Source organism: Babylonia areolata, chromosome 9, assembly GCF_041734735.1.
Source record: "Babylonia areolata isolate BAREFJ2019XMU chromosome 9, ASM4173473v1, whole genome shotgun sequence".
NCBI classification, from domain to species: domain Eukaryota; kingdom Metazoa; phylum Mollusca; class Gastropoda; order Neogastropoda; family Buccinidae; genus Babylonia; species Babylonia areolata.
In genome coordinates this window covers 39723573-39739944 of record NC_134884.1, presented here as the reverse complement: position 1 = coordinate 39739944, position 16372 = coordinate 39723573, and the positions used below count along the sequence as shown (strand labels likewise).

Genomic DNA, 16372 nt, shown 5'->3' with positions numbered 1-16372 from the left:
TCTGGCACTATAAACTAACATTTGTATTGTTTTTCTGGCACTATCCTAACATGTTGCATTCTGTTCAGGACATGATCCAAACATGCCATTCTTTTTCTGGCATTATCAGACATGTCATATTCGTTTCTGGCACTACCTGGCACGAACACAGAATTCCGCATTTTCTGTGTGTTCCTGCTGTTTGCTATGTTTCTTTCTCTTGCTTGTGCTCTCGCACCTGAGGTGATTGGAACAAGGGGGAAAATCAGTGTAAAACTTTTTTTTTATTTTTCCAACTGCAGTTAGAGCTGACGTTTCACTCTCAGAAGTGTTTACCGGTTTCCACTGTGTTTTTTGTCTTGTTCGTGTTCTGGTTCTGGTTCGTGTTCTGGTTCTGGTACTGGTTCTGGTTCTGGTTCTGGTTCTTCTTCTTCTTCTTCTTCTTCTTCTCCTCCTCCTCCTCCTCTTCCTCTTTCTCTTCCTGCTTATCCTCCTCCTTTTCTTTATCCCTTTAGTTATCCAAAGCACATTTCAGCCTTTCCCCTGTCTACTACATTTTTGTAAACAAGACCAATATCTCTACCTTCTCTGACCCATCTCGCCGAACTCTTTCTGTATATCTGTCTGTCTGTGTGTCCGTCTGTCTGTCTCTTCGAACTTCTTCTTCTTCTTCTTCTTCTTCTTTCTTCTTCTTCTTTTTCTTTTTCTTTTCCTTCTTCTTCTTCTTCTTCTTCTTCTTCTTCTTCTTGTGAGTCTTCTTCTTCTGAGTCTTCACCAGTAATTCTGTGAAGAGTCACTGGAACGCAGCATTGACGAACTGTTCACCAGATCCCTTCAGGACTGTCGCCTGTGTGTCTGTCAAACGCCTGAGTCTCTGCAACTGGGATCCTTCTGTCCGTTCTGCTGTGTCTGCAGTTCGTCGTCGGTTTTTACTCTGACTACAGTTAACCGTATTGAAATCAACAAGCGGTGACGATTTTTTTTTTTTTTTTTTTTTTTTTTTTTTTTTTTCGCAAAATGAAACACGCTTTCGTATATTGCGTTGTGTTCCGACCTTTTAACATTCATTGGCAACCGCGTGAAAGAAAAGAGCGTGGTGCGTTGTTTCTGGCACTGCACGAGTCTTTGTTGTGGCTTCTTCCACTGGGTGCTGCTTTTATTTTTGTAGGGGTGTGGGGGTGGGGGGTTGGGAGGGGGGGGGGGGGTTGCAGGTACCCGCAGCAGAACGTAACTTCACCGATTTCCGTGCTGTGCTGTACTGTATTGTGCTGTACCGTGCTGTGCTGTGCTGTGCTGTGCTGTACTGTATTGTGCTGTACCGTGCTGTGCTGCGCTGTGCTGTGCTGTGCTGTGCTGCGCTGCGCTGTGCTGTGCTGTGCTGTGCCCATGTGGCCGACATCTCCCAGCTGCCGCCACGTGTCACCGTGCCCTGGCATCTGCAGCACAGTGTCTGGTGATTCTGGCGCCTATGTCGTGTCCGTCTCAGTGCAGGAAAGGGGAAAGCCTGTGGGGGGAGTGGCGGGGGCGGGGGCGGGGGCGGGGGCGGGGAGGGGGAGAGGGGGCGAGAGTGTGTAGAGTGTGTATAAGTTCCACCTTGTTTGCCCGCGATCCGTCTAGCTGACTTCTTCTATCAAGATATAGAAATATTTTTGAACGAAATATGGGGGCACCCCCCCCCCCCCAGCCCCTTCCCCTCGCCCCACCCGCCCCCCTCTCCCCCCACTCAAACCCCCCCCCCCCCCCCCCCCCAAACCCCCACGATTTCTCGCAATGAAAAGAAAACGTGGGAGGGGAAAGACCACGATTTCTCGCAACCCCACGATTTCTTGAGATTGCGAGCTATTATCGTGGGCTCGCAACCCTCCCGCAGTCCTATCCACACATACGATATCCTGCTGTCACCCCTTCCACTGAGAAACATTGTAATCATCTCTCCTTTAATCCCCATGCCCACACCCCTCCTTCCCTGTATCGAATTGTCCTTGTCATGACAAATGCAATTTACAAAATTGCAATTTACAAAACTGCATTTCCATCAACCAGCCACTCCGCTAATGGTGAACGCTAAAGCTCGAAACATCTGTTGAACTTCTAACATACACTCCTCCCATTTACAAGATTAGTTCTTTGCAGAGTCGATAATACTTTCTTGTATATGTCACTTTGTAACCTTAACTATCTTCGTCTCTGGTTATGTTCTGATTTGACATATTAACCATTTGCAGCAAGAGTTTGAGTTTAGGAAAGCCATCAATGGATACTTTTCGTACTGGAAAAAAAAGTCACAGGACATGTAGCCCTTTACCACCATCGGGGCAGATGATTATTTTCCACTGTGTCTCGGGCTCCAGAACCCAATCCACTCCTTCCGCCGTTTATAAACCTTCCTTCCCCAGGCAAACCAATCCTCTCCATTAATAAACCTTCCTTCCCCAGCCAACCCAATCCTCCATTTATAAACCTTCCTTCCCCAGCCAACCCAATCCTCTCCTTCAACCATTTATAAACCTTCCTTCCCCAGGCAAACCAATCCTCTCCATTAATAAACCTTCCTTCCCCAGCCAACCCAATCCTCCATTTATAAACCTTCCTTCCCCAGCCAGCCCAATCCTCCATTTATAAACCTTCCTTCCCCAGCCAACCCAATCCTCCATTTATAAACCTTTTTACCCCAGCCAACTCAATCCTCCATTTATAAGCCTTCCTTCCCCAGCCAACCCAATCCTCCATTTATAAACCTTCCTTCCCCAGCCAACCCAATCCTCTTCATTTATAAACCTTCTTTCCCCAGCCAACCCAATCCTCCATTTATAAACCTTTTTTCCCCAGCCAACCCAATCCTCCATTTATAAACCTTCCTTCCCCAGCCAACCCAATCCTCCATTTATAAACCTTCCTTCCCCAGCCAACCCAATCCACTCCTTCAACCATTTATAAACCTTCCTTCCCCAGCCAACCCAATCCTCCATTTATAAACCTTCCTTCCCCAGCCAACCCAATCCTCCATTTATAAACCTTCCTTCCCCAGCCAACCCAATCCTCCATTATAAACCTTTCTTCCCCAGCCAACCCAATCCTCCATTTATAAACCTTCCTTCCCCAGCCAACCCAATCCTCCGTTTATAAACCTTCCTTCCCCAGCCAACCCAATCCTCCATTTATAAACCTTCCTTCCCCAGCCAACCCAATCCTCCATTTATAAACCTTCCTTCCCCAGCCAACCCAATCCTCCGTTTATAAACCTTCCTTCCCCAGCCAACCCAATCCTCCATTTATAAACCTTCCTTCCCCAGCCAACCCAATCCTCCATTTATAAACCTTCCTTCCCCAGCCAGCCCAATCCTCTCCATTTATAAACCTTCCTTTCCCAGCCAACCCAATCCTCCATTTATAAACCTTCCTTCCCCAGCCAACCCAATCCTCTCCAGTTATAAACCTTCCTTCCCCAGCCAACCCAATCCTCTCCAGTTATAAACCTTCCTTCCCCAGCCAGCCCAATCCTCTCCATTTATAAACCTTCCTTTCCCAGCCAACCCAATCCTCCATTTATAAGCCTTCCTTCCCCAGCCAACCCAATCCTCTCCAGTTATAAACCTTCCTTCCCCAGCCAACCCAATCCTCTCCATTTATAAACCTTCCTTCCCCAGCCAACCCAATCCTCCATTTATAAACCTTCCTTTCCCAGCCAACCCAATCCTCTTCATTTATAAACCTTCCTCCCCCAGCCAACCCAATCCTCCATTTATAAACCTTCCTTTCCCAGCCAACCCAATCCTCTCCATTTATAAACCTTCCTTCCCCAGCCAACCCAATCCTCTCCATTTATAAACCTTCCTTCCCCAGCCAACCCAATCCTCCATTTATAAACCTTCCTTCCCCAACCAACCCAATCCTCTCCTCATAAACTTTCCTTCCCCAGCCAGCCCAATCCTCCATTTATAAACCTTCCTTCCCCAGCCAACCCAATCCTCTCCATTTATAAACCTTCCTTCCCCAGCCAACCCAATCCTCCATTTATAAACCTTCCTTCCCCAGCCAACCCAATCCTCTCCATTTATAAACCTTCCTTCCCCAGCCAACCCAATCCTCCATTTATAAACCTTCCTTCCCAGCCAACCCAATCCTCTCCATTATAAACCTTCCTTCCCCAGCCAACCCAATCCTCTCCATTTATAAACCTTCCTTCCCCAGCCAACCCAATCCTCCAGTTATAAACCTTCCTTTCCCAGCCAACCCAATCCTCTCCATTATAAACCTTCTTTCCCCAGCCAACCCAATCCTCTCCATTTATAAACCTTCCTTCCCCAGCCATCCCAATCCTCCATTTATAAACCTTCCTTCCCCAGCCAACACAATCCTCTCCATTTATAAACCTTCCTTTCCCAGCCAACCCAATCCTGCATTTATAAACCTTCCTTCCCCAGCCAACCTAATCCTCTCCATTTATAAACCTTCCTTCCCCAGCCAACCCAATCCTCCATTTATAAACCTTCCTTTCCCAGCCAACCCAATCCTCTCCATCTATAAACCTTCCTTCCCCAGCCAGCCCAATCCTCTCCAGTTATAAACCTTCCTTTCCCAGCCAGCCCAATCCTCTCCATTTATAAACCTTCCTTCCCCAGCCAGCCCAATCCTCTCCATTTATAAACCTTCCTTCCCCAGCCAGCCCAATCCTCTCCATTTGTAAACCTTCCTTCCCCAGCCAACCCAATCCTCCATTTATAAACCTTCCTTTCCCAGCCAACCCAATCCTCTCCTTATAAACCTTCCTTTCCCAGCCAACCCAATCCTCTCCAGTTATAAACCTTCCTTCCCCAGCCAGCCCAATCCTCTCCTTATAAACCTTCCTTTCCCAGCCAACCCAAGCCTCCATTATAAACCTTTCTTCCCCAGCCAACCCAATCCTCTCCATTTATAAACCTTCCTTCCCCAGCCAACCCAAGCCTCCATTTATAAAGCTTCCTTCCCCAGCCAACCCAATCCTCCGTTTATAAACCTTCCTTCCCCAGCCAAACCAATCCTCTCCTTATAAACCTTCCTTCCCCAGCCAACCCAATCCTCTCCTTATAAACCTTCCTTCCCCAGCCAACCCAATGCTCTCCATTTATAAACCTTCCTTCCCCAGCCAACCCAATCCTCTCCATTTATAAACCTTCCTTCCCCAGCCAGCCCAATCCTCTCCATTTATAAACCTTCCTTCCCCAGCCAACCCAATCCTCTCCATTTATAAACCTTCCTTCCCCAGCCAACCCAATCCTCTCCATTTATAAACCTTCCTTCCCCAGCCAACCCAATCCTCTCCTTCCGCTATTTACAAACCTTCCTCAGCCAGTCTCAAGTACTACGTTCCGCCTGGGCAGAGTGCCAGAAATCAGAAGGAAGTGCCTTTCCTCAAGGACCTAACAGCATGCGGAAACGGGAACTCGAGTCCTAATCACTGGTGAACACTGGGCCACAAGGAAGTCTAATGCCTGAACAGCACCTCCGTGTATTGATGCCAAAGTTTAAAAAAAAATAATAAATAAATAAATAAATCGGCACAAGGATGTTGCTGTCTTGTTGTTTTTTGGTTGTTTGTTTGTTTCTTTGTTGTTGGGTTTGGTTTTGTTTTGTTTTGTTTTTTTGTTGTTTGTTTGTTTGGTTTTTTGTTTGGTTTTTTGTTGGTTTTTCTTTTTCTTTTTCTTTTTTTTTTTCTCTCTCTCTCTCTTCTTTTTAAGGAGAAATCAGGGGATGCGTAAAAGTTCTGCAGATGAACAGGATAGTTTCAGCATCCCTGGAAGGTTCCTTCTCGTTTTCTTTTTTTCTTTCTTTCTTTTCTTTCTTTTCCTTTTTTTCGTTTTTTTTCTCTCTCTGTTTTTTTTTTGTTTTGTTTTGTTCCTTCCATTATCATTTTTCTCCTTTCTGTTGTCTTTTTTCTTTCTTTTAAAAAAAATCTTTTTCTCTCATATTTTTTTAATCTGTCTTCTTCCCAATGGCATGTTTGAACACTTACAAGGCCATGCAACATATATTACACATACATGATGGTTTCACACAAAATCATATTGACTGAAAGAGAAGCATGGTATATACTCTCTCTCTCTCTCTCTCTCTCTCTCTCTCTCTCTGTCTCTCCCTTTCTCTCTCTCTCTTTCTCTCATTCTCTCTCTCCTTTACTCACTCGCTCTTCTCGCTCTCCACAAGCTCTACACCTAAGTACAATAATCTGTGTGTGAACACTGAATGGTGTCCTCGGAATTTCTTGTGGGCCTGAGTATTTTAACGAATATTGCTGTCTAGTTGTTGATTTTGTGTGTGTGTGGTTTTTTGTTTGTTTGTTTCGTTTTGTTATCCAGCTTCATTTTTAGTTTCAACGTGTTGTCAAAGCGTGCGGACTAATCCATATACGCAACACAACGTCTGCTTAAAACAGAAAATAACGGAGAAATACACCCAATGTGCTGATCAGACCTTGACAAACTTCCCGAGAGAAATAGGAGCAGCCCTAGGCATGTCACTAATGGTTCACTGACGCAACGTGTGATACAAATAAAGCAGTCGTTGTTTCCGCCTGTCTGCATGGAGCTGGAACTTTTTTTTTCCCTGTACATTTTTCTGATGTCAAGACGTGTGGGTTTTGTTGTTTTTTTTCTTCTTTCCTTCTTTTTCTTTCAGGTTTCTGGCATTGATGTAAAACACCACAATCTTCTCTATCTGTTTGCGATTATTCTGCAATGCAGGCAGCGCATATGGTATAGATGAAACAGATTCTTCTCCACTCCCCCAATATTCTTTCTGTTCGTCATTATCCTTGTGCCTGATTTGCGTCTGGGTTTGTTTAGGGTGGGGTTCTCTTTTTCTTCTTCTTCTTCTTCTTCTTCTTCTTCTTCTTCTTCTTCTTTTTCATTTTTTTTCTCTTTTTTTCTCTTTCTTTCATTTTTTTCACTTTTTCTTCCTTTTTTCCTTTTTTTCTTTTTCTTTTTTAGGGGGTGTCTTACTTTTGGAGACGTCGTGTCAAAACACTTTATGTGTTGGACTTCCGACACAGTGTTCACCAGTGACCGGGGTTCGAGGCCCCGTTTCGTCATGGTGTTGTGTCCTTTGGAAATCACTTTGTATTTGTATTTGTATTTCTTTTTTATCACAACACATTTCTCTGTGTGGAATTCGGGCTGCTCTCCCCAGGGAGATCGCGTCGCTATACTACAGCGCCATCCCCCTTTTTTTTCTTTATTTCCTGCGTGCAGTTTTATTTGGTTTTCCTATCGAAGCGGATTTTTCTTCAGAATTTTGCCAGGAACAACCCTTTTGTTGCCGTGGGTTCTTTTACGTGCGCTAAGTGCATACTACTCACGGGACCTCGGTTTATCGTCTCATCCGAATGACTTTACTCCTGATTTTCCTCACTCCAGCCAGGTGGGAAATGAGTGCCTGACTTTGGGGTTTGTGGAGGTTAAAACAGCGGGAAAGAGAAGATTGGGAACTAACTTCCTAAGCCGAGCCTTGGACACAGTGGATATGAATTCACAGCCCCGATGACCATAAACGGCTATGGGACTTTTTAGCCATAACCTAAACCTTAACCTTAAAAGGTCCTTTTCAAGCAAGGGTCGAGGAAATTCGGACCTTTTTTTTTGTTTGTTTGTTTGTTTAAATAATGCAGGCGGATTTCACCATAACCTAAACCTTAACCTTAAAAGGTCCTTTTCAAGCAAGGGTCGAGGAAATTCGGACCTTTTTTTTGTTTGTTTGTTTGTTTAAATAATGCAGGCGGATTACACCATAACCTAAACCTTAACCTTAAAAGGTCTTTTTCAAGCAAGGCTCGAGGAAATTCGGACTTTCTTTTTGTTTGTTTTGTTTAAATAATGCAGGCGGATTACACCATGCTTCTCATTGCCATCAACACCCAGTTATCTTTCAATGTGCCTGCAGCACGGCTTATCTAATGGTATCCTAGCTTTGTTTCCTATGATTTCACCCAACGAATAGAAAAGAAACGAAACGAAACGAATATCACTTCAAGACAGTAAAGGAATTGTGTTTGTTTGTTTTTTCTGGCCCTCTTGGTAAAAAACAAATGGGGGAAAAAAGGAACCAGGTATTCACGAAAGCGAAATGTACGAAATAAATACACGCGGAACATGATTACACAAATACTATATGTGCATGTTAATCATTATAGAACAAAGACGAGGACGGGTGGAGTCGGGAGAAAAAGCAAGAGTGCAAGAGAGAAAAGAACAAATAAGAGCTAAGAACAATGAGAAAGACAGGCACGGTGATAGACAGACTCAGAGAGACAAACATGGAGACATGATAGGGACAAAGGAAGGGAAGGGAAACGAAACGAAACGAAATTTTATTTAACCAGAATGCGAATGTGGATGATTTATTTATTATTAGGCCATAACTCATGAAGGGGTGTACATGGATATACAAGCACATCACAGCCATAACAAATGTAATATATATATATATATATATATATATATATATATATATCAGTGGCTTGGAGAGAGATAGAGGCTTTAACATAATTATTATCAACGATCAATAAGAATTTGGTGGATAAAGTACATAAAATAACATAACACATTCACCGATTTGGAATGGTTTTGAGCCTGGACATTCTTCGGGGCACTGTCTTTATAAGAATTAGTATAGTCTATCCATTATCTTCTATCTTGTCACCAGACAAGCTCGAGGAATCCGACAACAGTAAAGAACGCTGCTTACAGGGCTTCAATTCATTTTGACATAAAAGATTCAGATTTGACCACAGTATTGACAAGGGGGGTCTGTTATGTAGAAAAATGGGTCTTACTTTTTTTTTTTTTTTTTTGAAAGAAGAGTCAAAATGGGCGCATTATTGATTTATTTCGTCTGGTTAGATGTTGAAATGTGAGCGGATTGGGTATGAGTGAGGTTGCGAGAGATGGTGAAGAAAAAAAAATGGGACCTGCGGGGCTACGGGGAGGGGGTGGCCGGGGGTGGTGGTAAAGAGAAAGAGAGGGAAGGAGAGAGGGCGACTAGGGGTAGGGGAGAGAGAGCGGAGGTGAGGATCAGGTGGGGGCAGGAGCGGAGGAGGAGGAAGAGGAGGTTGGAGGAGAGAGATGTGAAAAAGAGGGGGGAAAAAAACCCTGACATTTTTGGAGTTCTCTCTTATGCTGTCAGTGTGCGATGTCATTAAGATTGTGCAAGTAATATTGTAATACTTCATTCTGTCCAGTCAACCAGAACACAATTTTCCTTGGGTTTTTTTTGTGTGTTTTTTGTTTGTTTTTTTGTTTTTTTTTTGGTTTTGTTTTTTTGTTTTTGTTTTTTGGTTTTTGTTGTTGCTGTTGTTTTTGTTTTGTTTTTTTTTGTTTTGGTTTTTTTTGTTTGTTTGTTTGGTTGGGTTTGGTTTTTTTTTGGTTTTTTGGGGTGTTTTGGGGTTGTTGTTTTTTTATACATTAAAGTTAATTGATTAATGGATTGATGGATAACGACTATCTCAAAAAGTGGAGATGGATGACCCACAAGGCGCTGAGTCCCCACTGGCTCCTGGTTGGTTAAGAGTGGGTTTTTTATTTGTTGTTGTTTTTTTGTTTGTTTGTTTGGTTGGTTGGTTGTTGTTTTTTTTCGATTTCCGAGGTCATCACGTGCAGACCTACTAGTGCATTAACCCCCACGCATGCAGAAGATCATGATTAATGCGCATGGTTAAACATCCGGAAATCCATGTCAGCGTTCGATAGCTCATGGGAACAAGGACGTACCGAGCATGCATATCCCCGAAATTGGAGTGCGGCCGGCTATGTGACGGAGTAAAAGCAGTCATGCACGCAAAAGCTCACTCAAACACGACTGAAGTGAGAGCTGCAGCCCACGAAAGAAGACGATAATGGAGAAGAAGAAGAAGAAGAAGAAGAAGAAGAAGAAGAAGAAGAAGGAGGAGGAGGAGGAGGAGGAGGAGAAGGAGGAGGAGTGGGGAGAAGAAGGAGGAGAAGAAGAAGGAGGAGGAGGAGAAGGAGGAGGAGGAGGGGGGAGAAGAAGAAGAAGAAGGTGGATGAGGAAGACGAAGAAGAAGAAGAAGTGGAGGAGGAAGAAGAAGGAGGATAAGTAGGAAGAGGAGGAGGGGAGAAGAAGAAGGAGGAGGAGGAAGGAGGAGAACAACAACAACAAGAGTATGGGGGATGAAGAAGGAGGAGGAGGAAGAGAAGAAGAAGATCTTCGAGAACCAGAAAGAGATGTGAAACCTTTTCCCAGACGTAATCAATCACGATGCCAGAGAGTGGAGCGAAGCCCCTCACTGCCCTGCCGAGGGAAGAAGCTCTCAAGTTCCAGACACCGGGGATGGAGCCAGAAACCACTTGAGAGAATGGTCTGGTCTGCAGCGCACAGATGTCTTGTCTGTTTGTCTGTGAGGGCTGGACGGTAGGGCTACAGAGATAGCAGCAGTGCCAATCAGCAATAATCTCTTTTCCCAGGACCCTCAGATTCAAAGTTCAACGGTTTAAACACTCTGCTGCTGCTACTGCTGCTACTTGCTGCTGCTGCTGCTGTTGCTGCTGCTGCTGCTGCTGCTGCTGCTGTTTTGCTAGTCAGAGAAAGAATCAAAACAAGCGATTCTCAGCATTAGATGATTCCTACTTTAGATGAAAATACAGGGAAATCTACTTTTCCGGATAACCTTTTTTTTTTATGGAAAAGCAAGAGCATTAGCTAACAGGGTTTTTTTTTTCTTTTTTAACCATTTGTGACCTGTTTCCTCGGAATCACCCATAAGTCGGCCGACCCCATTTCGAGTAACGAGGCCTTAAAGGGTTTGAGGTGAAATTTGACGATTTTGAGTTTTGTGGACAAATCACTTCATAAGAGGTTAATCTACCACATACTGGTTGGATTTATCCGAAAAAGCATAATAAATGGCTTAATTTGCAGTTTTTCTGGCACTCGAATGCCCAGTTTGCGGTCGCTATTCTTCTTCTGCAAACTTGACAGGGCCCCCCACACATCATACCTTTGTGGAAAGCTCGATGCTTCTATTTTTAGGTTTGATGTAAGATATCCACTGACAAACCAACCAGAATGCTTTAGACAGCAAAGTTTGGTTGTAAATAAAACCAGACTCTCGACCAATCAGCAAGCATTCTACAACAAAGCGTTGGTGATATGAAGTGATAGTGGTTGTAAAACCTTTGCTGATTGGCTAAGCTATGAAAACCCAGTTTCCGGTCGAACACAAACAAACAAACCACGCTTTCAATGATGGAACGTGAGGACCGTGCTCTGCTTTCTTATCTGAATTCCTGCCAATCTAGCAATCTGTTTGGAAATGGAAGGGACAGAAATGCAGCGAAAGACTTCATTAGTGATTATTTCACTGCTGATCATGCTGTAGAAAACTGGTCGGACTCGGATGAGGACTCGGATGAAGAGTGTGGAGATGGCCTAGTTCCACCACGTGGCCTTGCCAAATCGACGGTCGATTGTGAAAACAGCGATGATAGTGATGATTCCGACACAACCGATGAGACAAAAAGTTCACCTACTAATGTCGGGATAGTCAGTGCTACCAATGAAATTAAATTTCAAGTGGTAGGAGCCGCTGAATGTGCTGACGACGTGGCCTGCAACGGAGCCCCAAGTCCTGCCATGCTTGCAAATGCACATCAGTGGTCATGTCATTGCAAGCAAATCAAAGTTGCTTCAAAAACGGCTGGTGACCATAGAAGTGGGTGCATTGCACAATTCACCCCAGATGAAATTGTGGAATTTCAGCTGTCAATCCAAGACATGAGTAGAGGTAAGTTGTGATGTGATTTACTTGTGTTTTTCACTTGATAAGACAATTATTATTATTATTATTATTATTATTATTATTATTATTTTTACAATTTTTGTTTTATGGCAAAATAAAAATGTAGTGTGTGTGTGTGTGTGTGTGTGTGTGTGTGTGTGTGTGTGTGTGTTACTGTTGGTGAACATGCACATTGATGATGGTATGTGTATGCATTGAGAGTTTAGACGTCATAACAAAGTAAATACTCAGAGTGCATGTATTCAGTGTGCATTGAATTAGATGTCATAACAAAGCAACAACACTTGGTGTGTGTGTGTGTGTGTGTGTGTGTGTGTGTGTGTGTGTGTGTAACTATGTGTTGAGATTTTTGGATATGCCATAATAAAGCGACAAATCTGTGTATGTGTGTGTGTGCCTTGAGTTCTGGTGTTTTTGTGTGATGTTAAAATTGATAAAAAGCAACAATGTTTTCACATACATACATAATAATTACATATATATCTTTATATAATTATGTGTGTGTATGCACTAACTCTGCTGTGCTGTATATGTGTGTGTCTTTCACTAATTTGAGTTTAACATCTGTTCACATTGTGTGATTTCAGGTTTTAGAATGTGTGTGTGTGTGTGTGTGTGTGTGTGTGTGTGTGTGTGTGTGTGTGTGTGTGTTGTATTAGTAGTTCAATGACAAAAATGTGTGCAAACATAATTGATGCACTCGCATATAATATATTGCTTTTGGTATTAGTTGAATTTTTTGAATGACAGAATAACACTTTTTAAAATCAACAAATTTCATATTTATCTCATCTGCGTTGCAGAAGCAAAAGACATCCTTGTCATTGGTATGGTTGCAATGTGCATCCGCACTGGTGACAAAACGGAGTGTACCAGACGGAAAGAGCAGAAGGACCGCCAGAAATCCCGTTCTTCATATATCTTGATGGGCAAATCTGTCTGCAGCAAGACTTTCTGCAAACTTGTTTGGTAAGATCAAAGACACCTACAGGGCTTTAATTACTCCTGGAGACTGGGCAAGATTTGTTTTGCTGTTAGTAGTGTGAACTATCTAATTAAATGTTGCATATAACTTTAAATTAAATCTGTAATGTATCAGTTATCACTTGCACTGACACAAGTGTCGCTTGTCATATATTAATTATTACACATGAACTGTAGTACATTGAAAATACATAAATAAATAAAAATTATCTTCATCTTTACCATTGCCAGTCTGAAAATTGAAATCAGTTATCACTTTGCACTGACAGCAGTGTTAGTTGTCACATTTTACAACTGTACTGTTGTATGATTTTGAAAAAAAAAATTGAAAAATATGCTTTACAACATTATACCATTGCCATAGGCATACCTATACACCACTACCACTACCTTCCCATCCCCTTGAAATTGAAGTTAGCCCTCATTTTAAGAAATTGAGAAGTGGAGTTTTAATCTTTTACTTTGAATTGTCTGCAGTTTACTGAATACATTGCTGAAGTATACTAATCACTGCAAAAACAAATAGCAGTGCACTGACTGAGTAAACAATTTTGAATGCCTTTGATTTTAATACAACTCGATTATTATCTCTGATAATACAGAAAATTTTTATTGGCAAATATGGCAGACTTCATCAGCTGTGTGTGTGTGTGTGTGCTTTATTGTAACATAAGACAGTGTAGTATGTTCCCCTTCAGCTACTTTTACAGTGCAACCTGTTGATATGTTTGCAGTATTGGTGACCAGAAGCTGAAAACACTCTGCAAACACTACAAGGAGTTTGGACTGGTCCCACGGAACCTGAAGTCTGGTGGGAGAAAAAATAACACAAAGGCTCTCTCCCTCCCTGACACCGAACGTGTTGTTGACTTCATTAAAGGCTACGCTCAACATCATGCTGTCAGTTTGCCTGGTCGAGTCCCTGGATTCAAGAGAGATGATATCCAGTTGCTTCCGTCAGCAGAGACAAAAAGCGGCATCTTCAGGCTGTACCGTGCAAGTTGCCAGAATGCAGGTCAGCACTGAAAATTTCTGAATTTCTGAATCCACAACTAAAAAATTATGAATGAAAAAAATTAAAAAGATGGGACAGTTTTACAACTAAGGTAATTACACACAAGTCGGCTTATTGTTATTTAACATGCACACCAAGACTGTAACATTATGGACCAATAATTATATGTATATTATATATATATATATATATATATATATATATATATATATATATATATATGTATATATATTTAAATGACAGATTTAAATGACCCTTTGGTGACATGCCTTTGATGTTTCATTGTACTAGGTCTAGGAATGGCACAACAAACCATAGCATTGTAAGACTGTGTACATAAATCACAAGTAATGTGATTTTTTTTATGAAAGTAGTATAGCAGACATAAATGAATAATGGGAAAAAATGTAAACATAGTGTAAAACATAATTTTTTATATTCTGATGGTTTGTTTCAGGTCATCGGCATGTGAGTGCCTCAACTTTTAGGAAGCTCTGGCTGCAGCTCTGCCCTTTCATTGTGGTGACCAGACCTCTGACTGACCTTTGTTGGCGGTGTCAGCAAAACACAACACAGATCTTTCGGGGAGCTAACCTGACCCTGGAAGAAAAACAAGCCCTTATGGAAAAACATCAGCAGCATCTGAGTCAGGTTGATGCTGAACGACAGCTCTACCGGGACATGGTAGCTAGCTCAAAGGCAACAGTGACAGAGCATGCATTTGCCAACCTTGGCCCATCTGTTCCCAACAGTAAGGACATCAGAATGCACTACTCCTTTGACTTTGCTCAGCAGGTGCACTACCCCAGTTGGCCAGATCAGCCAGGTCCCATGTATTTCCTCACCCCAAGGAAATGCAGTATTTTTGGGATCTGCTGTGAAGGTTTTCCAAAGCAAATTAACTACCTCATTGACGAAAGTGTTAACGTCAGCAAAGGTTCAAATGCAGTGATCAGCTACCTACATCACTTCTTTGAAAACTTTGCTGTCGGTGAAATGCATGTTGATCTGCATCGTGACAACTGTTCTGGCCAGAACAAAAACAAATTTGTGCTCTGGTATTGTGCCTGGAGAGTGATGCGGGGCCTCCACACCAGTATCACAGTAAACTTTATGCCTCCTGGGCATACAAAGTTTTCGCCAGATTGGTGTTTTGGCCTACTGAAACGCTGCTTCCGTCGCACCCCAGTTCACTGCCTGGAAGATCTGTGTCGGGTTGTCAGCAGCTCAACCCCAGAGTCCGGTGTGAACATTCCACAGCTTGTCGGCAGGGAGGACTGGTCAGTCACTGTGCCAACCTATGACTGGCAGAACTACTTGAAGCCTGCGTGCTTTGAGTTCAGGGGCATCAAAAAGTGCGCACATTTTAGATTTAGTGCAGAGCGGCCTGGCTTTGTGTTCTTCAAATCTGGTCTGTTGGATGAAGAACAGAGTCGACAGCTAGTGAAGCCAGCAGGATACCAGGGGCTTGCTGCCATGCCTCTTGCTCTGCCCCCTCCAGGGCTGGACTACACTCGGCAGAACTACCTGTACACAGCCATCAGGGAGTTTGTGAAAGAAGAACACAAAGACACTGTGTGCCCTCCTCCCCAAGAAGATCGCACCGAAGAATAAGGCCCCAGGCTCAGTTTCTGTTTCAAGGATGTGTACGTACTGATCCATATACACCACTTCACGTGCTGTTAAAAAAAGTTTCTATTTCAAGGTGTCAAAGTGTGCGTACTGATCCATATACACCACTTCACGTGCTGTTAAAAAAAGTTTCTATTTCAAGGTGTCAAAGTGTGCGTACTGATCCATATACACCACTTCACATGTGCTGTGCTGTTAAAAAAAAAAGTTTCTATTTCAAGGTGTCAAAGTGTGCGTACTGATCCATATACACCACTTCACATGTGCTGTGCTGTTAAAAAAAGTTTCTATTTCAAGGTGTCAAAGTGTGTGTACTGATCCATATACACCACTTCACATGTGCTGTGCTGTTAAAAAAAAAAGTTTCCATTTCAAGGTGTCAAAGTGTGCGTACTGATCCATATACACCACTTCACATGTGCTGTGCTGTTAAAAAAAAAAGTTTCCATTTCAAGGTGTCAAAGTGTGCTTCCCTCTGATTCAGTTGTGGTGTGAACAGCTGCTGTGTTAGTGCTTTTATTTGTCTCTTCACAAGATTCAAGCATCAAAATGTAAGTGCATTTTTATTGTTATTTTTTTATATTATTATTATTATCATCATTATTTTTAGAAATCCGTTTCCATTTCAAGAAATGTCAAAATTATTATTATTGTTATAAAACTGTATTAAAATATGCTGGCTGAACTACTTGTGTCATTGCATGAGAAGCTGAAGCTACTATTTAGCATAAGTTTATTTTTAATCTTTTTGTTTATTTTTTAAGCCAAGTTTTTGTTTACTGTTAAATCCTTTCACCATTTATTTGAATGGGAGACTACCTTGTATTAAGTTTATGCAGCATGCAATATGCTCCATCATGTGACATGTCAAATGCACTCACTGTGGAAACAACATGCTTACACATGCATGCATACACACATAGTGACATACTTACAAACACACACACACACACACATACATACATACATGCACAAAA

At 42.4% G+C, this 16372-nt stretch overlaps 2 protein-coding genes across 2 annotated transcripts in view; both read left to right on the top strand.

Annotated features, from left to right (window-relative positions):
• Positions 1-16372, top strand: part of LOC143285439 (uncharacterized) — a 124406-nt gene that overhangs the window by 97039 nt on the left and 10995 nt on the right. The window lies entirely within an intron of this gene.
• Positions 11212-16372, top strand: part of LOC143285915 (uncharacterized) — a 5646-nt gene continuing 485 nt past the window's right edge. Inside the window, exons 1-4 of the mRNA XM_076593366.1 lie at positions 11212-11749; positions 12568-12733; positions 13483-13763; positions 14221-16372. The exon at positions 14221-16372 is cut by the window's right edge and continues 485 nt beyond it. Coding sequence (XP_076449481.1) covers positions 11212-11749; positions 12568-12733; positions 13483-13763; positions 14221-15377 — 2142 coding nt within the window. The 3' untranslated portion in view covers positions 15378-16372. The remainder of the gene's footprint in view (positions 11750-12567; positions 12734-13482; positions 13764-14220) is intronic.